Source organism: Grampus griseus, assembly GCF_964374135.1.
Source record: "Grampus griseus genome assembly, chromosome: 5".
NCBI classification, from domain to species: domain Eukaryota; kingdom Metazoa; phylum Chordata; class Mammalia; order Artiodactyla; family Delphinidae; genus Grampus; species Grampus griseus.
Window position 1 is genome coordinate 129,280,623 of NC_138998.1, and position 23,242 is coordinate 129,303,864.

General features: G+C 37.8%; 1 protein-coding gene across 1 annotated transcript; it reads right to left on the minus strand.

The window, feature by feature from the left end:
* Nucleotides 1-7,393: 7,393 nt before the first annotated feature.
* Nucleotides 7,394-8,071, minus strand: CLDN8 (claudin 8; the record flags this gene model as incomplete). Its single annotated transcript, XM_082654699.1, has 1 exon — nt 7,394-8,071. One exon carries the CDS (start codon nt 8,069-8,071, stop codon nt 7,394-7,396), a length of 678 nt encoding a protein of 225 aa, XP_082510825.1.
* Nucleotides 8,072-23,242: the final 15,171 nt, after the last annotated feature.

A 23,242-nucleotide genomic window follows, 5' to 3' on the forward strand; every position in this document is an offset into this window, starting at 1 on the left:
ACCTTCCGAAAGAGGAGAAAACACAAGTTTTCTAAAATAAAACTCTAAGGTAAAGGAGAGGAGAGAAAATTTCTTCCTTTATTTTCAACAGGGAGAATTAAAGCTCATATTTAATTTGTATTTTTCCTTGCACCAGCTTTTGTTTAATAGAAAAGTCAAATTCTTTTTTATTTCATTTTAAATACAAAACACACCCTTTAAACTATGCCTTTGTTTCAAGAAGTAAGTCCATTGGAAAGAAACATTTCTCTTCAAGTTCTTTAAACCCCACCTTTTGCTTAGAGTGGATTAAAGATGGCTCCAGAGGCAGGACAGGAATAAAGACGCAGACACAGACGAAGAGAATGGACTTGAGGACACGGGGAGGGGACCTCCCTGGAGGAAGGAAGGAAGTGAGAGAGTGGCATGGACATATATACACTACCAAATGTAAAATCGATAGCTAGTGGGAAGCAGCCTCATAGCACAGGGAGATCAGCTCAGTGCTTTGTGACCACCTAGAGGAGTGGGATAGGGAGGATGGGAGGGAGATGCAAAAGGGAAGAGATATGGGGATATATGTATACGTATAACTGATTCACTTTGTTATAAAGCAGAAACTAACACACCACTGTAAAGTAATTATACTCCATTAAAGATGTTAAGAAAAAAAAAAAAAAAGATGGCCCCAGATTATTTGATGCTCTTCCCAGGGACATCAAGTATCTTTGACCAATTACAAATGGTAGAAAAGATGCCAGACCTCCTAAAAGGACTGGTGTTTTTCCACTTGGTTCCTTAGAGCCCTCAGCCACCAGGCTAGATGTCTGACTATCTTGTTAGAAAGACACGAAGAAAACCACATGTATGGGTAGAGGAGCCCATCTGAACCCACACTTCCAGATGTCAGTGCCAAGGGTGAGGCAGAGAGCAGGGTTGTTGTTGACTCTAGACCCCAGCTACCAGCTGAAGTCAGTGCCCCAGGCCACCTGAGCGCTACCTGATTTCCTAACCCACAAAGTCATGATATATAAAATGGTTGTTTTTTTAAGTCACCAAGTTTGGGGATAGTTTGTTTCCCCCAAAAAATTACCAGATTTCTGAGCTCAGTGCAGAATATTTTTTCTCTCTTCATTCTTCTTTGATAAAAGTAAAAGCATTGTATCAAGATTCAGTGTTAGATCACAGTTGGGTTGTAAGTATGGGCGTCTTCCTTTCCCTCAGAGGGTTTTTCGCCTTTAAAGTTGGAGGGAAGTTTTATTTCTAAAGCATTTCTATAATTTAACATCTAATAAATAACAGTTCCTTCTTCAAAGAGGACCTTTGTATTGCTATGGAGAAATATCTACCCATATCTCCACTTTCAAAAACAAAAACAATGTGTGTGAAATCTGGCCCAATTCAGAAAAAAATAGAGGGAGAAAGATCATTCACTTATGATGCTTGCACAACTACATTCTTACTAGGTTGCATACAAAAAAACAAAAAAAAAATAGTCTTCAACCTTGGGCTTCATTCCTTGCCACCACCCCTCCCACATATCAATTGAAAAATGCAGAAGTAACCCATGAAAGAAGCAACCCTGAGCTACAAAGTTAATGATTTTAGAGGCTAGTGGCTAATAAGGAGGGTGGGGTATCAGGAGAAAAAACAGTTAAGAAAGAGCTGGGTATATGGATGGACTATTTTTTGTTTGTTCATTTTACTTTGTTTTGCTGACTGTATTAATACAGTTTATCCTTTAAAAAATTAAAAATAAGAAAAGCCAATTTTTTTTAACATATTGGTAAGAAAGGTTGTATACATTCTTTCTTGAATTAGGGCAATGCTCAATTCTGTTTTTTGTTTGTTTGTTTTATTTGCTTTGTTTTTCTTTTTATAAAAGATTCTTTCTGTTTCCCATATTTTCATATAAATTTCTTGGAATTTGGAAAGGAGTCAGGAAAAGGGGTGTGGGGCAGAGAGAAGATTTACAATTGAAGGTGATTTGAGGGACAAGGAGGAAGCCCATAAACCTCTTTGTCTATCAAAGACCAAGTGTCCTTCCCAGAATGGAGAAGTAGGGTCAGTTGGTATACATCTGTCTCACAGCTGGACTGGGCTGCACTGAGCTGGGGCTGGCACAGGGATGGTGACTGCTTGCAGCTAGAGGTGGTGGCCAGGATAAGCAGTGTCAAGGGATCAACCACACCTGACAATAAAAGAAGACAAGGGCATTGCATATGAGCAAGGTCTATAGGAAAGAATTCCTGGATGGCAAAGACATGACATGGAATCTGACAAGGCTAGAATATGGACACTATGGACCCTGTGGCAGAAGATGAAAAGAAACAAGAAGTCTGGGGCTAGATTTTTAGATGTTCTTTGTTTTGTTTTGTTTCCCATGCTGAATATGTTGAACTTATCCGCAGGACTGGGAAAGCAGCAGTTTAGAACTTGAGGATCAACCTTGACATGTTTGTAGTGGTTTCCTGGACACTGATGTTGAGAAGAGTTCCAGAAGACGGCAACTGGAAACCTTCAAACCTTCCTCTCAGTTCTTGTCCAACCAATTCCTTCTCTCTACTGCAAGAGTCATGGCCGACCAAGGTTCCTCTCCTTTCCAACTTCCCCTCCTTGTGGTCTCTTTAATGATTCATTGCTTCCGTATTTCCTCCAGATCAGCCATATGAGTGACACAGCTGCTGGATCTTGGGCTAGCCACAAAATGTCTTTCTTTCTCATTAACAGGGAAATGTAGTTTTTGTTTGGAAAAGACTTATTGGATTATGGTCTTTGCTCTCTCGTTTTCTTTAATTATTAATCCACCATCATCTAGCTTCTAGGTTTGTGGTTGAAATATTTGCCAGAAGTAGTATGTTTTTCTTGTTTTGGCTGTTAGGTAATTTCTTATGATTGGTGAAACCTTGCATACTTTCTTTTTGAGCTTGGAATTTAAAACTTTAATACTTTTTTTTTTTTTTTCTTTAAGTGATTGCCACTGCTTTCATCTGTTTTTTATTCCTCTCTCTGAATTTTCCCCTTAGGTCCTTGAACTTGTTCTCCGAGTTCTTTATATTTTTCCTTATGAGTTACATCTTTTTCTCCTTAATATTTTCTATGATTGCTCTGTGTTTGGAGCTTTTCTTCTACTTGATCTTCCAAACCTCCAGTTTTTCCCACAGCACTGACCTCCCTCAAGGCTTCCTTCCCTGCAGACTTTTTAAATGTGAAAGTTATGTTATTTCAGGAAAAAGAAGCTCTTTAATTCTATGATTCAACCTCCCTTTGGCTCTTACAGCTAGAGTTTGTTTGTGTAAGACATCTCTCTTTCCCAGGAGATCATTTCCTCAAAGATCCTCTGCCAGTTGTGGGCACTCAGTTTACACTTCCTTTTTCTGGTTGTTGAGTCCCATTTGGTGTTAAGTGATTCTAGGATCTCTTTTCTTGTGGAAGTTAAGTTGTTGTAATTAGCAATAGCCCACCGTAGGGTGACAGGGATTCTCATTGTTGGCTGGTGATCTAATGACCTGAAAGTTGCTGTCTCTCTCTTGGGGCCCTGGGATGTACCCTCTCTGCCTCTCTCTCCCTCTCTCTCTCTCTCTCTCTCTTTCTCAATATCCTCACTCTCAGTGACAGTTCTCTCCGAGGCCCCAGGACAAGCAAGAAGCTACCCTGTACTTGAGTCTCCCACAGTTTTGCTGTCCCTGATTATCCACCTTGAGACTACACAGGTGTACAAATGCCACCCTCCTTCAAAGACTATTTATGAAGCAGGTAAGGCCCACATTTCTCTTCCTGCTTGTCTCACCCCAGCACAGGGCTTTGGGCCTAGCCTTAGGCCTCTGCACCAGGAATCTCTTGCTTCTCATGACTCTCAGAATTGAACACAGTACTGCTCTTTCCTTCTGGAATCTGGCAGGGCCTGAAGCTTTGCAGAAAGCTGGTCTCTTTGCTCTGCCTGTTGGCTGGGTCCCAGCTACTGCTCTGCTTTGCACAGTGGGTGGTGGGATCAGAGTGGGGAGGAGGGGCTTGCAGGGATATTGTTCCAGCAGCTCTTGGAGGCCTTCTCAGGGAAAGGAAGGAGACCTGGTGAATTTGAAATATGATATGAGTCTAAAAAATAGAATATATTCCAAGGAAAAAGGTAATGGATATCAGGAACTGAGAATCAGTAAATTCTGTAGAAGTTGGGAGGGAGGAGAGAGAGGAGCTTAGGGGTAGCAAAGACTGATGATGAGGTCCACCCTGGGACTCAGGGAGAAAGGGTGCTGGGACCAGTGAGTCATAGGGAGGCTTGGAGTTGGGACAGTGAGATGACATTTATCTCTCTGGGAGAGATGTCTCTGGACAATATTACAGTAGGAAGAGTACAGCCTCTTGGATTAGGGGATATATATATATATATATATATATATATAATCTTTGATACTCAGTATTCTCATGATTTCTTAAGTAATTCATAGAATTCTTAGAGGATTGATGTGGTAAGAAAAGAAAAGGCCAAGCACCTGGGAGGCTTGCAATGAAGGCTACATTTCTTGCTCTTGTCTCTGGTTAGACTGAAAATTCTTTGAGAACAAAAACTGTCTTGGCCATCCCCATAACCCTAGCACTTAAGGTAATGCAGCTTAATACCAATTTTTGCAGTGTGGGAGGGGGTCATTTTGGATACAGATTCAGCAGAAGTGGTTCAGGATAGGGGCTGCAAGTGGTACAGTATGAAAGAGAAAAAAGTCCAGCTGTAAGCTGAGGGCATAAAACTATACTCCCCACCTCCCTTTGTTCTTTTTGTCACACCACATTTTTTCTCCATAAGACTAGAGTATCAAACATCCTTTCTGCACATAATTTGCCACCAGTCAAACCATTTCCTTATACCAGTGCATATTTTTCAGGATATTAAAGAAGACATTTGGCATATGAATTATTCTAGTTTTGGACATCCATTTTATAATTGTTATCATACTCGTTATACACTGATGTTACTGTGTGATAAAGTTTGCCATGAAGATTATAAGACAGATTTTCCTTCTTGTCTCTTATCATCTGCTAAGGCATTTGGATTTACCTTACAGGCAATGGAGCATTCCTACAAGGATTATGGGCAGAACGTGATGGGGTCTGACTTGCATTCTAGAAAGAACTGAGCTAGGAACATGGAGGGTAGCTGGAGGAAGGCGTAACACAAGTCTAGAGGGTAGGAAAGAGAGATGTTAGTAAGGTGGAAAGTTGGAGAAAGATTTCAGAGATACTCAAAAGGTGATGCCACAGAAAACTAGCAATGTTAGAATTCTGCTTTAGGGAAAAGAACATGAAAAGAATAAACTGAGTTTGGGATATTCAGGAGAGCTTTCTAAGTAAAAAGGATGTTTGATTAAAGGCTGGTGCTTAGAAGATTGGACTTTTTTTTTTTCTCCAAAATGCTTAGTTAGTTTTCCTTTATTTCTGCTCTTATGAATGTTTTGACCCAAAATTGCCTAAGGTAAATTGGTATTAGGCTATTGGAAAATCACCAGTCTCAGAAAAACACTAAAAGTTTTCACAACTAACAGTAGTTAAGCAAGTCATTTTCACATACAAAAATCAGTTTGTAAACTAGATATTGCTGAAGAAAATCTACGTGCCCTGAAGAAAAAGAGCATGGACTGTGAAATCAGACAGTCCTTATTTTTTCTCCTGACTCTATTGGGTAATCAGTAAACTGTTCTGAGGGGCCCTCATCTGTGATTGAACTAATCATATCAATCTTATAAAAGATTTAATGATATAATTCATATAAAGAAGTAGAGGTCCTAGTATATAATGCATGTCCCTAAATCATTACCCACTGTTATTAATTAACACTACTTCTCAGAGGTAGAAACATATTTAGCTATAGAAATTTTTTACATAAATGGCTATTACAAACATAATATTTATAGGATATAGATTTTTGGGGGTAACCTATAGCATTATCTTAATAAATTACAAATATCTGCATCAAATATTAGTATGGGAATACAATCATTGTAAGGTTGTTAAATGATATATGATACTTTATATTCTCAAAAATTAATGCTGAATCTATCTTTATCTTTAAAATGTGACTTTGATAGTCTTTCTTCAAAACTGCAAAGATGAAAATATCAAGTTTTTAAACTCTACAAGTTAAGAAAATAGAAAAAGTGGAGAATAATGAAAGACTATAAACTTAATACAAAAAGGCACAATTTATTAATACAAAAGACATAAAGCAGGTAACATGCATAGTCATTTAAGGTAGAAAAATGTAGATACAAACTTTCAAATCCGTTAACTGTTGGATCAAATTTGGGGAAAACACAAGATATAGTAATTCTATACCTTAGTAAAATTGAACAAAAATGACACAAATTAAAAATTTTATCTTTGAAGGACTTAAATGACAATTTTGACTTAAGTATCCACATAGGAGAAGATACAGTTCACAAGGAACAGCTCAGTTTTATTTTTTAATAAGCAAATAAAGACATATTATTTTTCTCTTCTGTTATTTACATTAATGAAAACCCAAAGTCTGTATACAAATAGTTATTAAAATATTCATATACATATAAGATTTCTTGTCAAAATGTATCCTTCTCCAGCCACAAAAACTTAAAAAGAGGAAAAAAAATTTTCACCTTCCTGAAGTCTTTAATGTTTCTAAGACTATAGTTTTATCTTTCTTCTTAGTATAGCTCTGGAAAAGCAGTTTGAATGCAAAGCCCCTTGACAAAATAGCTGCCTTTTAAAAGCTGTTCATTTAATATACAAGAAAAGGAAGGCCTCTGGGGAATGAGGATAAAGGAGTTAGGATTTCTAACTCCTGGGCTGAAAAATAGGATCTCAAAAAACCATTTAGTTCCCTTTACACTGCTGATTAAAGCCTTCATTTTAACCTTCATTATAAATCAAGTGCATTCATCACTAAGCTGTTTTTAAACAATTAATATTAACCTTCTTCAATCTTATCCCTGGTTCCCCTGAAAAGCAATAGTTGAATTCTATTTATTCAGTGTAATGAATCAGTGTTTCATTTAAAATAGAACGATATAAGCCTCTCTCTATTTATGCGACATAAAAACGTCACTCTCATCTATATGCATAACGCTATGCCATAAAGAAATCACAGTTGTAAAATAATCGTCTTTAACAATGTCATTTTCAAGTAACTGATAAAAGGAGAAAACAGCATGAACTATTTTAGAAAACAAATGACTGTACTTTCTAGAACAATCAGAGCAATGTGTATAATATCTCATTCGGCTGAAATCGCTTATAGAATCATAAAGAGCTGACACACAGTTCCTGTAATTAATAGCAGGCAGTTAAGAACAGCAAATCAGTGTTTTGGGGGGGGTTTCATTTTTAGAAAATAGTGGATATTTTTGTCATCTGCATGGCTTTATAGCTAGTTTAAAAATATACACAACTACACATACTGACTTTTGGAGTACACACTAGGTGACTTCTTTTCCATGTGATAGCTTTTCTGGGTCGTTCGGTGGGAAGGTATGGAATATCTGTAGCTACTGCTTTTTTCATTGCAACAAGAAACACAACAGAACAGTGTCCCTCCAGCGATCAGCACCAGTGCTGTGGTCCAGCCTATGTAGAGGGCTTCTCCCAGCTCACGTTTTTGGGCAATATCCACTATTGGGTTGTAGAAGTCTCTGATGATGGAATTGGCAACCCAGCTCACAGGGATGAGCACCACAAGGCCAGTGACGATGAAGACTACTCCAGCCGTTAGCAGGATGTAACGCTTCACCTTCTCATCGTCCCCGGTGCATCTGGTGCACTTCATGCCAAGGACTGCCGTCATGAAAGCCAGGAAGGACAGCACAGAGGCAGCACACATCAGTCCTCTGGATGCCTGTAGGTCCGGAGAGAGAGCCAGCAGGGAATCGTAGATTTTGCACTGCATTCTGATATTAGCGTGCCTCATGCAATTCATCCACAGTCCTTCCCAGAGGTTTTCAAAAACCACAATGTTGCTTCCAATGAAGGCAGACACTCTCCACTGAGGCATGATGGTGACAGCCACTGTCCCCACCATTCCAACACCACCAAGCACCAGTCCAGCGATTTGCAGGGCATAGGTAGCCATTCTCCTCCAGGATGGATTTTATCTGACTGGACTCCTGAGCCGGTAGGGCTACTCTGAAGCAAGGTTCTCTGAGTCCCAGGGGAGAAGAGTCTTCCTGTAGTAATGAACTCAGAACTCAATGTTTTTTCAAATAAGAGCTGCTGTGCTACTTCTAACCAGATTAAATCCAGTGTTGGCCGGCTGAGGTGCCCACTCACCCTCACTTCACTGACTACCGCAGGTAAACTTACAAATCAGGTGGGACAACTTTCTCAGCCAGTAAGAGGGGGATGGTAACTCAGGTGTGTCTAAGCCCGCAAGAGATACTTTGGAACTGCTAGACCTGCACATAAACATTCTTTGTACTTCTCATTTGTCCAAGAAGACAGCAGTATATTTACCTGGAGGCATAATTAGGAATGCTTGCACGATCATCAAGAAATGCATCAATCCCTTGAGATGTGAAAGTTGCAACTTGTACTGGCAATGCGGAAACTTTTAGTAAGAGCTGCTGTGACGAAGGCACAAAATAAAATCTCTGCCTAAGAACTTTGCTAGGACTGTCACAGTGCCAAAGTGAAAGGAGAGCAGAGGATTGATAGATTGCTCATACCTGAGAAACCACATTCTTTGGGACACATATGATCCAAGTGTTTGATTTAATTTATCTACAACTTCAAAGCAACCTTGACTGTAGTGAAATCAGGGAACAGATCATGCCAAAGGACAAAATAAGGCTCAAGTAATTAAATACGTTGTCCTCCTCCACGGCACCGAACACATGTTGTTTTCTTTTGAGCCAGGGAGACTACTCATTAGTATTTTCCTGATAATCTTGATTTCTAAGAAAAAAAAATTGCAGAAGCAAGAAGAAAGAATCCATGCGATTTTCTTCTGGTTTCTTCTTCTGGATTCTTATGTAGCAAGCACTCACAATAGCAATTAAATGATGCAATGGCTTATAGGCTGCTAGCTTATTCTGTGGCTCTATCTTTACTACTCTGTCTTCCTAGACCTAAGCAACTAGAATTCTACAGATGGTGTAAGCATCCTAAGTCTATACAAATGGCTGATATTTCTAAATAAGTATTTACAGGACAAAATGACTATATTCATTGAATCAACTAAATTTGTCAATTAAACTTGTCTTTAATACCATGTCTGCAGGAGGAGGTAGAAACCCCTAATGTAATGCATTTTCAACGGTCTCATCTCAAAATAATATCGATGACAACAGTGGAGCTAAAATATGCATGTTGATCTGGGAAAACTCCACTAGCGATTTTCTTCTGGAGGGCCCTTGAATGTACTGTCCTGTCTTTCCATACTTCAAACGCTAATTTCCTTTCATTTTTACATCATAAAAATGATCTTTTATTTACAATTTTGCTTCTTCTCTGCGTCCTTGTACTATCTTAAATCTGAGTATGGAAGAAAGCATACCCTGCTCACTTGTTAAACTTTGAAAATTTAATGGTCCAAAAAATCTTAGTGCTTTACAGAGGTTAAAACAAAAGTACTTTGAAGGAGGGGAAGAAAAAGATGCCAAAATAAACTGTCTTCTAAAAAAAAAAAAAAAGTAGGAATGTCTGGTAAGCCCAGTTGTTATTATTTTATTAGACTGGACACATTGAAATTAAGAAAAAAATAAAAGCTGATATTTACAGTAATTTTCCTCATTTGTTGGCCTCATTTAAGGATGAACCTAGAGCATATCCCTTTTGATAACAGAAAATATCTAGCATTTTCTCCCTCAGGTTTGTTTCAGGTACAGACTTGTGGTGGAGGGGGAAATAAGTTAACCTTGGAAAAGTAATCTGTAATCCATAAAAAGAGAGTTGAAATCAAAACAGCAGATTATTATTTTTATCTTGAATTGCCAACCTGGGCAAAGGGAATGACTTGACAGAATTGGAAAATGAAAAAGGAATGACATAACTGGTTGAGATAATGACTAACTAAAACTATATATATATATATATATATATATATATATATACACACATATATATATATATGTATATTTTATATATATATACACACACACATATATACACATATATGTGTGTATATATGTGTATATATATTTACATTTGTAGGGAAGCAAATCAAAATCTCTAAATTCATGTGACTTGTTTTTTAGGAGTCCGTTTGAATATTGCAGAATATCTACATAAAAACAGGAAAACGTGATAGAAATAGGTATCTACATATTTGAGAGCCTCAGCCTTCACCTAGGAGCTGCCTCCTAGGTGTGGATTGATGTACCCGTTGCCTTCATGCACTATCAAACCTCTCTTCCTTGAAGCATTAAGCTTTATTTACCAAGACCTTATTTCACACAAAAATATTTCCCCCATTTCAAAACTATTGGTACTTTACTCCTGAAATTTTCTTAGCCAAAAGATTACGATCAGAATGAGAAATCAACCTTGGGTTCGCATTAGAATAATTATAGAGTTAGCTGTCCTATCAGGAACTAGCCCAGGGCCTTCAGGCAGGTTTCTTATCACACAGTGATCCAGTTATCCCCATGATATTCTGAAATAACTGTGCCCTAAAGGTCAGAGGAAATGAGAAAGACAGGGAAAAATGGCAATACTAAGTTTCTAGGGACAGAAAGCCCTAAATTCAGAGCTTAAAAAGTCAAGTTCACTGTTTACTGACTTTTCTGTAATACTATGTCCCTGAGGTGATTAACTTGTCTACAAAATTCAGATAGCAATAATGCTTAGAGAATTAGCTGATTAATAACATTTTCTAATCTTCTTTAATTTAGAACTACAGAGCAACTTACAGAGATTGTTCTATCATTTGTATTCCATTTTTAGGAAGAACCAAAATATTAACAAGAACCCAAGAAAGAAAAGCATGCCCATGTTGACCCACTATGCTCCCCTTGTCTCTTGAGATCTCCCTTTTGTCTACATTATCAAAAGCATGATTTAAGTTTAGCAATTAAATTTACTAAATTAAATTTAGTCCTGACAGCTACATAACACATGCAAATGCTTCTTCTTTATAAATGATAGCACACAATGTCACTGTCAGACTGCTCTTGTTTTTGTCATCCTTACTGTTACAGCAGTTAATCTTTAACCAACAACTCTTTAGTCTGGGGTTCTTATTAGTTCTCATCACTACTTGAAATAATCTTTCTTTCTGCCCATCAAGCCATTGCCAATTTCTACTGTTTTCTGAATTTTTTCTTGTATTTATATTTTTTAAAGATTTTTATTTATTTATTTTAATTTTTATTGGAGTATAGTTGATTTACACTATTGTGTTAGTTTCTGCTGTACAACAAAGTGAATCAGTTATATACATGAATATATCCACTCTTTTTTAGATTATTTTCCCATATAGGTCATTCTTTTTTCTCTGTTGTGTTGAGAGCTTTCAACCTGTGTTTATTTTTAATTATTTTTCACTTTAATTAACTGTACTTGGCTGACCCTCTTGTCCTGGGAAAAAGAAGATTACATATCAATAGGTATCTTTGTTTGCTGTTCCCAAAATAATCTTGGGCATTGCCACATGTTCTTGAACTATCATCCTATTTGTCTTTGTGATGTTCTCTGCTCTCAAAGTTCTGTAGCCATTAGCAGTTCTCTGTATTCACCACCTCTCTACGGTTTATATTTGCTCTGCTTAAAAATGAACTCCTTTCCATATAATAATTGCTGTGTCTTAGTTCAGGCTGCTTTAACAAAATACAATAGACTGTGTGGCTTAAACAACAGACATTAATTTTTCACAGTTCTGAAGTCTAGGAGTCTGAGATCAGGGGGCCAGATTGTGGAGTTCTGGTGAGAGCCCTCTTTGTGGTTTGCAGTTGGCCATCTTCTTGCTGTGACTTCTCATGGCAGAGAGAGTGAGAGAGCTCTATTCTCTTTCCCTTCTTATAAGGGCACTAATCCTATGATGAGGACCCTACTCTCATGACCTCATCAAACCTAATTACCTCCCAAAGCCCCCACCTCTAAATACCATAACACTGAGGATTAGGGTTCAATATATGAATTTTGGGGGGACACAAACCTGCAGTCGCTAACATCTAGCTACTAACAAATCCAAGCAATTAAGTTCACATAATTCTGAAAAGTCTTTTCTTCTTGTCTCAGGAGTCCTTTTTGTTCCAAAGTTAATAAAAAAAAATAGAGTGAACATAAATAAAAAATACACAATGGGAATAATGATTATTGAAATGTTTTTGTCTTTCTCCTACTTTTCATTGCATTTTAAAAAAATTAAAATCTGGGCTTCCCTGGTGGCGCAGTGGTTGAGAGTCCGCCTGCCGATGCAGGGGACACGGGTTCGTGCCCTGGTCCGGGAAGATCCCACATGCTGCGGAGCGGCTGGGCCCGTGAGCCATGGCTGCTGAGCCTGTGCGTCCGGAGCCTGTGCTCCGCAACGGGAGAGGTCACAACAGTGAGATGCCCGTGTACCGCAAAAAAAATAAATAAATAAATAATAAAATAAAATAAAATCTGACTTGCAGTGAATTCTGACATATTTTGGGAGATAGGTCCACATGTTTTGTTGCATGTAGTGTATGTGATAATCCCACTAAAGGACAGGGAATTCAGGGAGATCTTCTTTTTTTTTTAATTAAGCTTTATACTGTGGGAATTCTTTTCACTAAATTGATGAGCAATCTCTATAGACTAATTGACATGAAACATCCTCCTTCTAATGATTTGTGAAAATTTCTTTTAAAGCTGCTGAAATTTCCTAGTAATAACAATAGTTACAGAGTATTAAATGATCCCTATGTCACAGGTTACTTACATGCACTACATCTTATATTTAAAACCTCCCTATGAAGTAAGGGTTATTAGCCCCCTTTTGTAATTGAATAAATTGAAACTCAATAGAGACTGTGCCTTTTCTAAGGTCACACAGCTTTTGCTTGCTGAATCCATAGAAATAGAACCTAGATTCAGACCTAAATTCCATGTTTTTTTTCTGTATTGTCTACAATCTCCTGAAGGAAATTAGAGAAAGGAAATCTCTTATATAAACACATATGATCAAAGTTAATGAAAAACAAAATTTGTTCAACACATTTTTTTTCCATGTAGTGCATTATTGAGAACTATTTGCATGGTCAAGCTTTGTGATTTCCTTTTTTTTTTTTTCAAATATCTGATTCATTGATATTTGAAATATATATCTTTTGATACTCTTTTCAGAGAAGTTTCTCCTGGGGAAGACACCACAGTTATTCCTTGTTTAGAGTTTCAGAGAGTTCCCCACTCAGAAATCATTATAGGGCACCCCTTCTTATCCATCTCTCATTATCATCTTCATCTTGATAGTTTCTTAACTACAGACTAGGTTGTGGTACTTAATGATCTAACCATTGCTGGGCACATATTTGGCTAAAATGAGAATTAAACAATTTTAGTGCAATGAAGTGAAGAGCTTCATGTATCAGCACCCTCAGCTTATTGTAATACAGGAAAACTTTCCTTTGTGTTTTACAGGACTTGGTGATCAACAGAGGTAGGACATGATACCTTTATTAGTTCACTAAAATTGTTCTTTTCAGTGACTCAGGAACAACTTTTCTGTCTTTGACAAAAAGCCAAAATGAAAAACATTTGTAAGTTGCGTAAAACTGCATTCCACATGGTTATTTTCAGAATTGTTTGAAAACAATTTTCTTAAACTTTTCATCTCATGTCACAATTCTTTTTATTGAAATGTAAAGAATGATGTGCACCTTTGAACGAGGAAAACAAAGCGTCCATGACAGAATTTATTTATTTATTTGGCTGCATTGTGTCTTAGTTGCGGCACACGGGATCTTGGTTGCGCACGTGGGATCTTTGTTGAGGCATGCAGGCTCTTCATTGCAGCACACGGGCTTCTCTCTAATTGTGGCATGCGGGTTTTTCTCTTCTCTAGTTGTGGCGTGCAGGCTTCAGGGCACGTGGACTCTGTAGTTGTGGTGCGTGGGTTCCAGAGTGTGTGGGCTCTGTAGTTTGTGGCACGCAGGCTCTCTAGTTGTGGTGCGTGGGCTTAGTTGCCCCGTGGCATGTGGGATCTTAGTTTCCTGACCAGGGATCGAACTTACATCCCCTGCATTGTAAGGTGGATTCCCATGGGACCACCAAGGAAGTCTCCATGACAGAATTTAGAAATAAAATCATCATCTCCCTGAAGAGAGGAGACAAATTTCTGGCCAAGTGGAGACATTCATTGGGACCAGAAATGGTAACATCTGATAATGAATAGGGCCAAAAAAGAACATTTCTCATAATTTAATTTTGAATCCACAGCAATTCACATCAAGTTTAACTCAGGTTAACTACAAAAAGGAAAAGAAAAGACAAAGCATGTAAGATAATATCTTCAATATGATTACATATGCTTAACATAATATATTTTTAAAAATATTATGTAATACTATTATGCTCATAAGAACTCTTCAATAAATAATAAGTTATATTAAAAATTAAGATTATTAAACTATATAATATATTAATTAATTATATGATTTGATCCTTCCAACTACCTTATTAGAACAGTATTATTATATCAGTTTTATTAAGGAAACTCAGACTTAATGAAGTTTAAATAAATGGCCCAAAGTCCCACAACTAACTAGTAGAAAGGCCAATGTAGGAACTCAAGTCTGTCAGATGTCTGAGGCCATGCTCTTGAGCCAGTATGTCCTTACAGACCTGCCTCCAAATCAGACTCATTGCTTGCATCATTTTATAGTTTTATGTCTTGCTGTTCTCTGGAATAATGCTCTGCACATTGTGGGTTTTCAATAGCATTTGAAGCAGGATGGACAGTAGTAATAAGTTGTCTCCTTTCCCTACAGCAAGAGCCATTGTTCAATATGAGAACCATAAGATGAAAATTTATCATTGAAAAGGCCACACACATGGAAAACACACAAACACACACGTCCTTATGAGCAAACAGTGAATATGGGAGCTTAAGAAATGACTTTCTCTTGTAAAGTTGGAGTTAACAGGACTGGGTAATGTAATTAACCAGGCAAATAGAGCTAGGCCTATTACTGGTTAATTTACAAAACAATTAACCTTCCACTTAAAATTCAAGTTAAGATTCTGTCTGCCTTAGGCAACCAGTGTTTGCAAATTTTGATAGGGTTAGACATTAACTGTTTTACTTAAAACCAACTTCAGACCACACTGGGTAAGAATATTATTGGAACAAGCAGTGCATGGTATTCTTGAGTCTTAGCTATTAAAAGAAAAAGAAAATATTGCAACATATTACAACATGCTGGACTTCCTAATATCTTTTCAATGAGAATATGAGAAAAATTTAAAGCTGTACAACTTCTATCCCAAATAGATAGAGAATTTGTAATTTTTGCAAAATTTTCAAAATGATGACTCATGAAACATCTTCTGAACATTTCCAACCATCCAACAAATATACTATGTACAAGACACCATGATAGACACTGAGGATCAAGAAATAAATCATAGTCTCTGCCTTTTATAGTTTTTATATTTGCAGAGCAGTGAGGGGGCAGTGGGAAAAAGAAATGCTGGGTCAATTACAATTGTCATAATAAACCAAGTCTTTAAAAATGATATTAATAACATCTGTTCACGATTATACAGCTTTAAAAATGCCAGATTTGTTTGTTCCAGAATGATAAACAAAAGCACATCCTTTGGTCATTTAGGTATAGGTCCCTTTCAGGGAGTTGCAAGAACACTACCAAATGCTGCTTTTGAGGACCTTTTGATAGAGTGGCTGTGTGTTTTTCTACTCTTATGGTGTTATTGCAATACTGCAGCCTCTGGTCTCCTGAAGAGCAGGAGCCTTGCCCTGCTGTACATCCCCAAATTTCACCCAGCACTCAGACCACGAAAGACACTAGATAATTTAGTGCTGACTTGAGTCAGGGTCAGGAGTTTGGTGCTGATCTGGTCAGTAGATCTCGCCTTTTTCATGGTAAGGCACTCTACCAATGATCCAAACCATTCTTTTGACTTTGAAAAGGCACACCATTAACTGCACAAGCAGGTAAGGAGAACAGCCTGTCTTCACTCCACACAAAAGCAGCTCCAAGGCATTTGGGGCCTTTAAATGAAATCAAACAACCCATGAAAAGCACCTCCAGGAGACTGTAAACATTCAGCAGAGGCAAGTCAACTGCCCGGGGTAGTTACACAACTTCCTGGCTCATTCACCCTGCTATTTCTTGTTCTTATCTTCCCTTTTCTCTGACCCTTGCTCCTTTAGGATCTTCTTAAGGATTCCTGCTCCAGGGACTTGTATGTGACTACTGAACTGGCTTCTGGAAGGCTCTCTCAGGCAGTTTCAGCTAGCCCTCTGGTCTCTCATACTCCTGAACATTCCATCTCTTTCCTTTGTTACTCAACTTGTTGGTCCTGCCCTGTCAGGCTTCCCTCCAAGTTAAGAGCTTGGAACAGGGAAGAGTGTCTTTGTATACAAAAGCAGGATGGAAAATAGATCCAAAGCAGGTGTGAGTGATCCTCTGCGCACCTCATGCTATAGCTGAGGATTCATTCAAAAGACCCATGAAAAACAGAAGCCATCTCTGTTCTACCTACCCTTGTAGCAAAGTATTGCATAGTGCCTGGCACATAACAAAACTCTCCATATTTATTTAATATCACACAGATAGTGCTGAAATCTCTATACCCCAGTTTTTGATATCTCCTTGGTGACTCTTGGTAACTAGGACACTCTGGCCAAGAAAACTGCCTGTTGTTCATGTATGCATTGGTTTATTTTTATTATTGTTTGTTTTTCCCAATAGAATGTAAATGCTATGGGAAAAGTGACTTTGTCTTGTCCCCTGATCTTATATCCAACCACTAGACATTACCTGGTTCATAGTAAGAGCTCAGGAAATATTTGCAATAAATGAATAGTAGCATTTCAGAAAAAAACTCTAAGCACATAGAATTTTGTTAATCTCCTACATGTAAGTTACATCACTTTGTCAGACTTTTTCAGGTCAATACCTAAGCAGAGAAGAATCTAAAATACTACTCAGCTCTGGCTCTATCAGCCTTTCACTACACAGTTAGCTCTACCCTTTAAGAGGTGGAAATAACATCCTAGTCGGCCCATGTATTCTGCTTCAGCATTCATCAAGTTTGAGTATTTTCAGCAAAAGACTTCCATTTTCTTATTTGTTCTACCTCCCTTCTCTTTTCTCAGTACACAGATCCCCATTTTTTCGTAGTGCTTACTATTATTAATCGAATACTCTTTCAGTTATCTTGGCAAATATTGGTAAATTGGGAATCTAGGTTACCATTTTTGTTAAATATATAATTTTAATATACTGGAAAATTATCACTTATTATTCTCTAAATATACTAAAATAATAGAAAAAAGATATAGAATGTTAGGAAGTTAAAAAAAAATAGAGTACTTATATATTTTTTTAACTTTAGAAAGAGCCTGTATGTATCTTTCATGCATTTTCTCAAATGGAAAAAGCAAAATTTATTCCCTTCCCTACTATTTAGGAGTGGTTCTGATGTCTCAGGAACTTTACTTTACTTTGCCCATCTTCAAACTAGAATTCTTATGAGTCAATGATGTTGCTGGAAGGGGTTTCATTTAGGAGTAATAAGCTACTTCAGTAGTAATCTCAATTGCATCAGCGGGCCTTCATCTATTTGCCTTGTTGTGATTTACTCTGAACTCAGAATGGGAAGGGAAAGAACTTCCACTACAAATGAGTGTATGATCAGTCCATAAGTGAGCTATTACTGGGGACTTCTTTGGCTTCCAATGAACAGACTAACTTAGCTATAAAACTTGAAACAGTGATTTTATTTGAAAATAATTAGAAATGTGCATGGATTACTGTTTAAGTGTGTGTGTTTCCCTTATTTTTCAGTCAAAATTTGTCTCAAATTTTATACTGTTTTGAGCAAAGATTTTTAGAATTAGCGAAACAGAAAAAAACTTTTAAAGTATGCTTTTGGTACCTCAAATTGTGGACAGTCGTTCTCCTGGGGATTGTAACATAGGAGTGCTTATATGTGTATGAGTGGGGTTATAAAGGAAAGACTTTCAGATTCTGTAGATTCTATGTTGTTTGAATTCTGTACATGAGAATATGTCCATGTAGTACAAAATAATAAATAAATAAAGTTTTTCACGTAACATTTATCTAAATATAAATATGGTTCTTATGGTTCCCTTGAGATTCAGATTCCATTTAAATAACATGTATTGATCATCTAACACATGCTAGAAACATTACATATACTATTGTAATTGAATTAGTCTATTCTTTAATTTGGAGATAGTAAACCACCTTTGGCATTTAAAAAAAAAAAAATCCCTGGTGGTACAAGTTTCATAAAGGAAGGGGCATTCTCCTTACAAAGCAATTCACAGCTGACTCTCTGGGGTTGTAATGGGAGCACCCAGAGTAGAAGAGAATAGACTTACAGTGAATAGACTTATTCAGTGAATACACTTATTCCTACAGTGAAAAGATCAGAAGAAAAAGGCAGCAGTCCAACTGGATTTTGACATCCCCAAGCTTTACTCTCACAGACCATTTTCTCACTTTACATCCTTTTTTTTTTTTTTTTTTTTCCGTATGTGGGCCTCTCACTGTTGTGGCCTCTCCCGTTGCGGAGCACAGGCTCTGGACGCAGGCTCAGCGGCCATGGCTCACGGGCCCAGCCGCTCTGCGGCATGTGGGATCTTCCCGGACCGGGGCACGAACCTGTGTCCCCTGCATCGGCAGGAGGACTCTCAACCACTTCGCCACCAGGGAAGCCCTCACTTTACATCTTGACACACATAACTCATCTACATATTTGTTATGTTCTGTGGCCACACTCTACCAACCTTCACTCTAGGTTTGAAATCCCAATTACAATGATTCCTTTGTGTCAGGCACTGGTCATCATGGAAAATGTTAAATCAGTCAACAAAGTTCAATTCAGGAAAACCTCTCAAGTCCATTTTCCATCTAAGGAGAAAATTTCCTGCTATAAACAGTCCCAGCAATTAACAGCTTGACTCAAATGTCATTTTAAGTCCTTCATTTGTTTATCCCCTCATTAATTCATCAAATATTGATTACCCAGTGACCACAAGACCGATGTTGCTCTAAGAACTGAAGATTAACTAGGCCCAAGGCACAGTGCCTGCCTCAAGGAACTTATGGGCTAATTAGGAGAGAACACTTGCTGCAAGCACGACTCCCATTTAGAACCACCATTTCCGTCGATTGTAAAATCATAGGATTTATGACACAGTGTCCCAAACACGAATGCCTGCTGGAACCAGGATGGGAACCAAAAAAAAATAATAAAAAAATGAAGCAGAGCAGGTAAGGACAGTGCATGCTCCCATAATGCAGCAAAAGCTGCTCAAATCCAACTGATGTTCGCCACAAGGGAGTGCACCCTTGTGTTATGAGAACTTTCCATTCTGAACAAGAAGACAAACATCTGGGCTTTTAAATGAAATTCTCCAATTTTTAACATTGCCAAAGGTGTGATTGCTGAACAAAACATGTGGAACAACTTTGGTACAATGTTTGTCAGTTTCTAACCACGTTTCAAGACACCGTGACCTCCAGGTACCAATTGCCATCAAGAAAGCTGACCTCACCCATGTTTCAGTTTCTTTGTCAACACCAGGAGTGCAGAACCTGCTGGCTGCCTCTGTGGAATGCTTTAAAAATTACTGGCCCTGTGAAGGGCTTAGATCTCCTTAGATAAAAGCACTATGCAAATAAACATTGTGATCACCAGTATTATGTTTCACCCTGAAGAGTTGCACTAGTTGTCCCAAACTATGGTAATTCAGTTCTGCATGTTGCACAAACATAGTAGAGGAGAAAGTACTTAGAGCTGTTTAGTATCCACCTCTAGATTTTCCCTTAAATAACACACTTTTTTTTTTTTTCCTTTTTGTAAACTACCAAGAGCATTTGAAAGGCTCCCAAGGAAAATATAAATCTGCTTTCAAAATCAATCTTTGGGGTTTCCCTGGTGGTGCAGTGGTTAAGAATCCACCTGCCAATGCAGGGGACACGGGTTCAAGCCCTAGTCTGGGAAGATTCCACATGCCGTGGAGCAACTAAGCCTGTGCACCACAACTACTGAGCCCTTGTGCCACAACTACTGAAGCCCATGTGCCACAACTACTGAAGCCCACATGCCTAGAGCCCGTGCTCTGCAACAAGAGAATCCACCACAGTGAGAAGCCTGCACACAGCAATGAAGAGTAGCCCCTGGTCGCCTCAACTAGAAAAAGCCTGCGTACAGCCACGAAGACCTCACACAGCCAAAAATAAATAAATAAAATTAATTAATTAAAAAAAAATCAGTCTTCATCTTAAATGGTAAGCTCAATAATTTACGAGCTGTTCATATTATTTGTTCCCATGTTAAAGAAACTGTGAGGACTGGAAGTGCTATTAAAATATCAGAAAAGACGAGTGGCTGGTATGTGCCCAAATTCTCTTACGGAACACAAGGTACCAACCTTTTCCATTCCCAAAAGGACACTGGTTAGCCTGGTGGAGAGATGAGTGGAGGAAAACCCTTCTGCTGATCTTTCCTTTGCTTAACAATCCCTGAAACAAGGAGGAGAATATAGCAAAGGATGCTTCTGTAGATTCATTATTTCCCTAAGAGAAATTCTGTTTTGATAGCATTGTTGGTCAGACAAAACCAATATTTACCTGTGCCGATGTATTGCATGCTTGCCTTGTTTCTCTGGTTTTACTGGTGCTTAGGAAACAGAGGTCAATGTCACGTGTTGGTTAGCCTGGTATCTTGAGATATGCTCATTCCTCAGGTTCATCTTCATCGTGCGCCTTTGAATATTGCACAACAGCCCATGACAGAGACATATTCCAAAGAGATCCAGATTGCCCAGTGTTGAATAAGAAAAAATTAGCATATGTTGGATAAATAATGCAATTTAATCAGATTCATCATTCAGTGATTTTTTGAAAGTGTTCTCTCAATTATTATGTATGAGGGCAATAAATTAATCTAGATCTCCTTTCCCTCAAGAAATGTTGATAGACAGGTTTGGGTAAAATCTGGCTAACAGCACATCTGGCTCCAAGGGGTTGCTGAGGCCTCTGCCTTGATAAAACAATTTTGTCCATCACCCAAGTTGTACTATAAGTGTAAATAGAAGATGTTAGCTCTTGGGCTAGACAAACACAGGCTCCTGAAGCATTTCAATTAAGATCACTGTATAGGGGACTCCCCTGGTGGCACAGTGGATAAGACTCCACATTCCCAATGCAGGGGGCCCAGGTTCGATCCCTGGTCAGGGAACTAGATCCCACATGCATGTCACAACTAAGAGTTCACATGCCACAAATAAGGAGCCAGAGAGGCACAACTAAAGAGCCCACAAGCTGCAACTAAGGAGCCCTCCTACTGCAGCTAAGAAGCCTGCCTGCTGCAACTAAGACCTGACGCAACCAAAAAGAAAAAAAAAAAATCACTGTGTAACATTGCTTCCCAATAATATACCAAATTGAGAAATGAAGGCTCTTCCCCAAGCTAAAGAAATAATAAACCTTGGGAAGATATTGGTCCTATAAGAATATATATGGCTACTTTTACCTTATTATAAAATTATATTAGATGCTAATAACCCATAAAAAAACCTCAGCTAGACACGAAAGAAAGAAAGAAAGAAAAGAAACAGAAACAGAAAATCAAGCTCTTCTAGTGTCATGTGCTTAAGATATAATATACCCAGTCTTGGAAGTGATTTAAGAACTATTTTTAAACATTGATATCAAGGTATGAAAATTAAGATAATTCAAAATTCACATGGGAAATTTGAAGCAGAGCAAATAGAAAGAAATATCTTCTGTTTTTTCCTATAATAATACTGCATAATATGATAAGATTGCTATATACAATAATGGGCTTAGGATCTGATGTATTCCAAATAATGTTATTCTCACAGGGCTGATTTATTTCACAGTACCCATACAGTACCCATACAGTCATGATGACCATTAAAGAACAATATGAACTCACAGATAAAATAGTACATTGGGATTCAACAGGCTGAGTTTCATATACTCATCCCTGACTTTCTTAGCAGTGTTGGAAAAGTAATGAAGAATTACATTTTCTCCCAAAACACAGACCTATTGGGTTATAAGTTCATTAAAATATGAGGTATTCTTAAAAAAATACTCTCATTATTCTTAAAAAAAAAGACAAGAAGATTATTAAAGTACATGACAATTAATATTCAAATTTATGTTTCCTCTGTAAAATTGCACCTTGGATAACACCTTGATTTGTATCCATTGCTGTGGGTGTAGAATTTATTAGTCTCAGCTCTAGGGAAAAAGGCTGCTGCCTACTGAAAAACAGTGGTGTCTTCCTGGAGCCCAAGGGCATTTCCTTAAGAAAGTCTACTGCTATTGTGGCCATTCATGTTTCTAAATGATATGAAATGAAAACTGAGATGCCATGGTCTTCTCTCTAGTACTTAAATAAACAAAGAAAGGGCCATACATATATGAGGCTGAGTAGCAAATGTGTTTTGTGTAGGGAGGGTCAAGTCAACTGTAGAGTGGGGGTGAAGGGTATGGGGGGATCAGTAAAATATAGCACTTATCATTATTGAAACCTATGATTTGCCAGTTGTTTTATAAGGAATATAGTATTAATCCTGTGCCATACCTCTGAGATAGATATTATTCTCTTCATTGTCCAGGTTAAGGGACTGAGGCTCACAGAGATTAAGAGCAATACATGGCAGAGTTGGAATACCATCTTGAGTCTTTCTTCCTCCAAAGTCCATAATCTGTCTACTTCACCATGCTTGGTCTTCAACTCTCGTTCATTATAAAAAAGCAATGTACATGAAATTTTTTTTAAGGAATATAATGCATTCAACTAACTCACTACCTAAGGATTAAGAATAAAATAATAAAATTACTTTCGATAAGTATTTAAAAATCTCTAAAATGTATTTGTCTTAGAGTTTTTAAAGTTTTAGATTATAGTCAGATTTGGAAGAAAGAAAGTTGAAAAAAATCTGTTGGGAAAGTAAAATACTAAAAAGATGTAAACACTGAGAGAAATGGGCAGAAAATGAGAGACTCTGACAATAGAGATCACAAAAATATAGACAAAAGAGAGGAAGTGAGACAGAGGTAGAGGGAAAAGAACAGGGAGGCATACA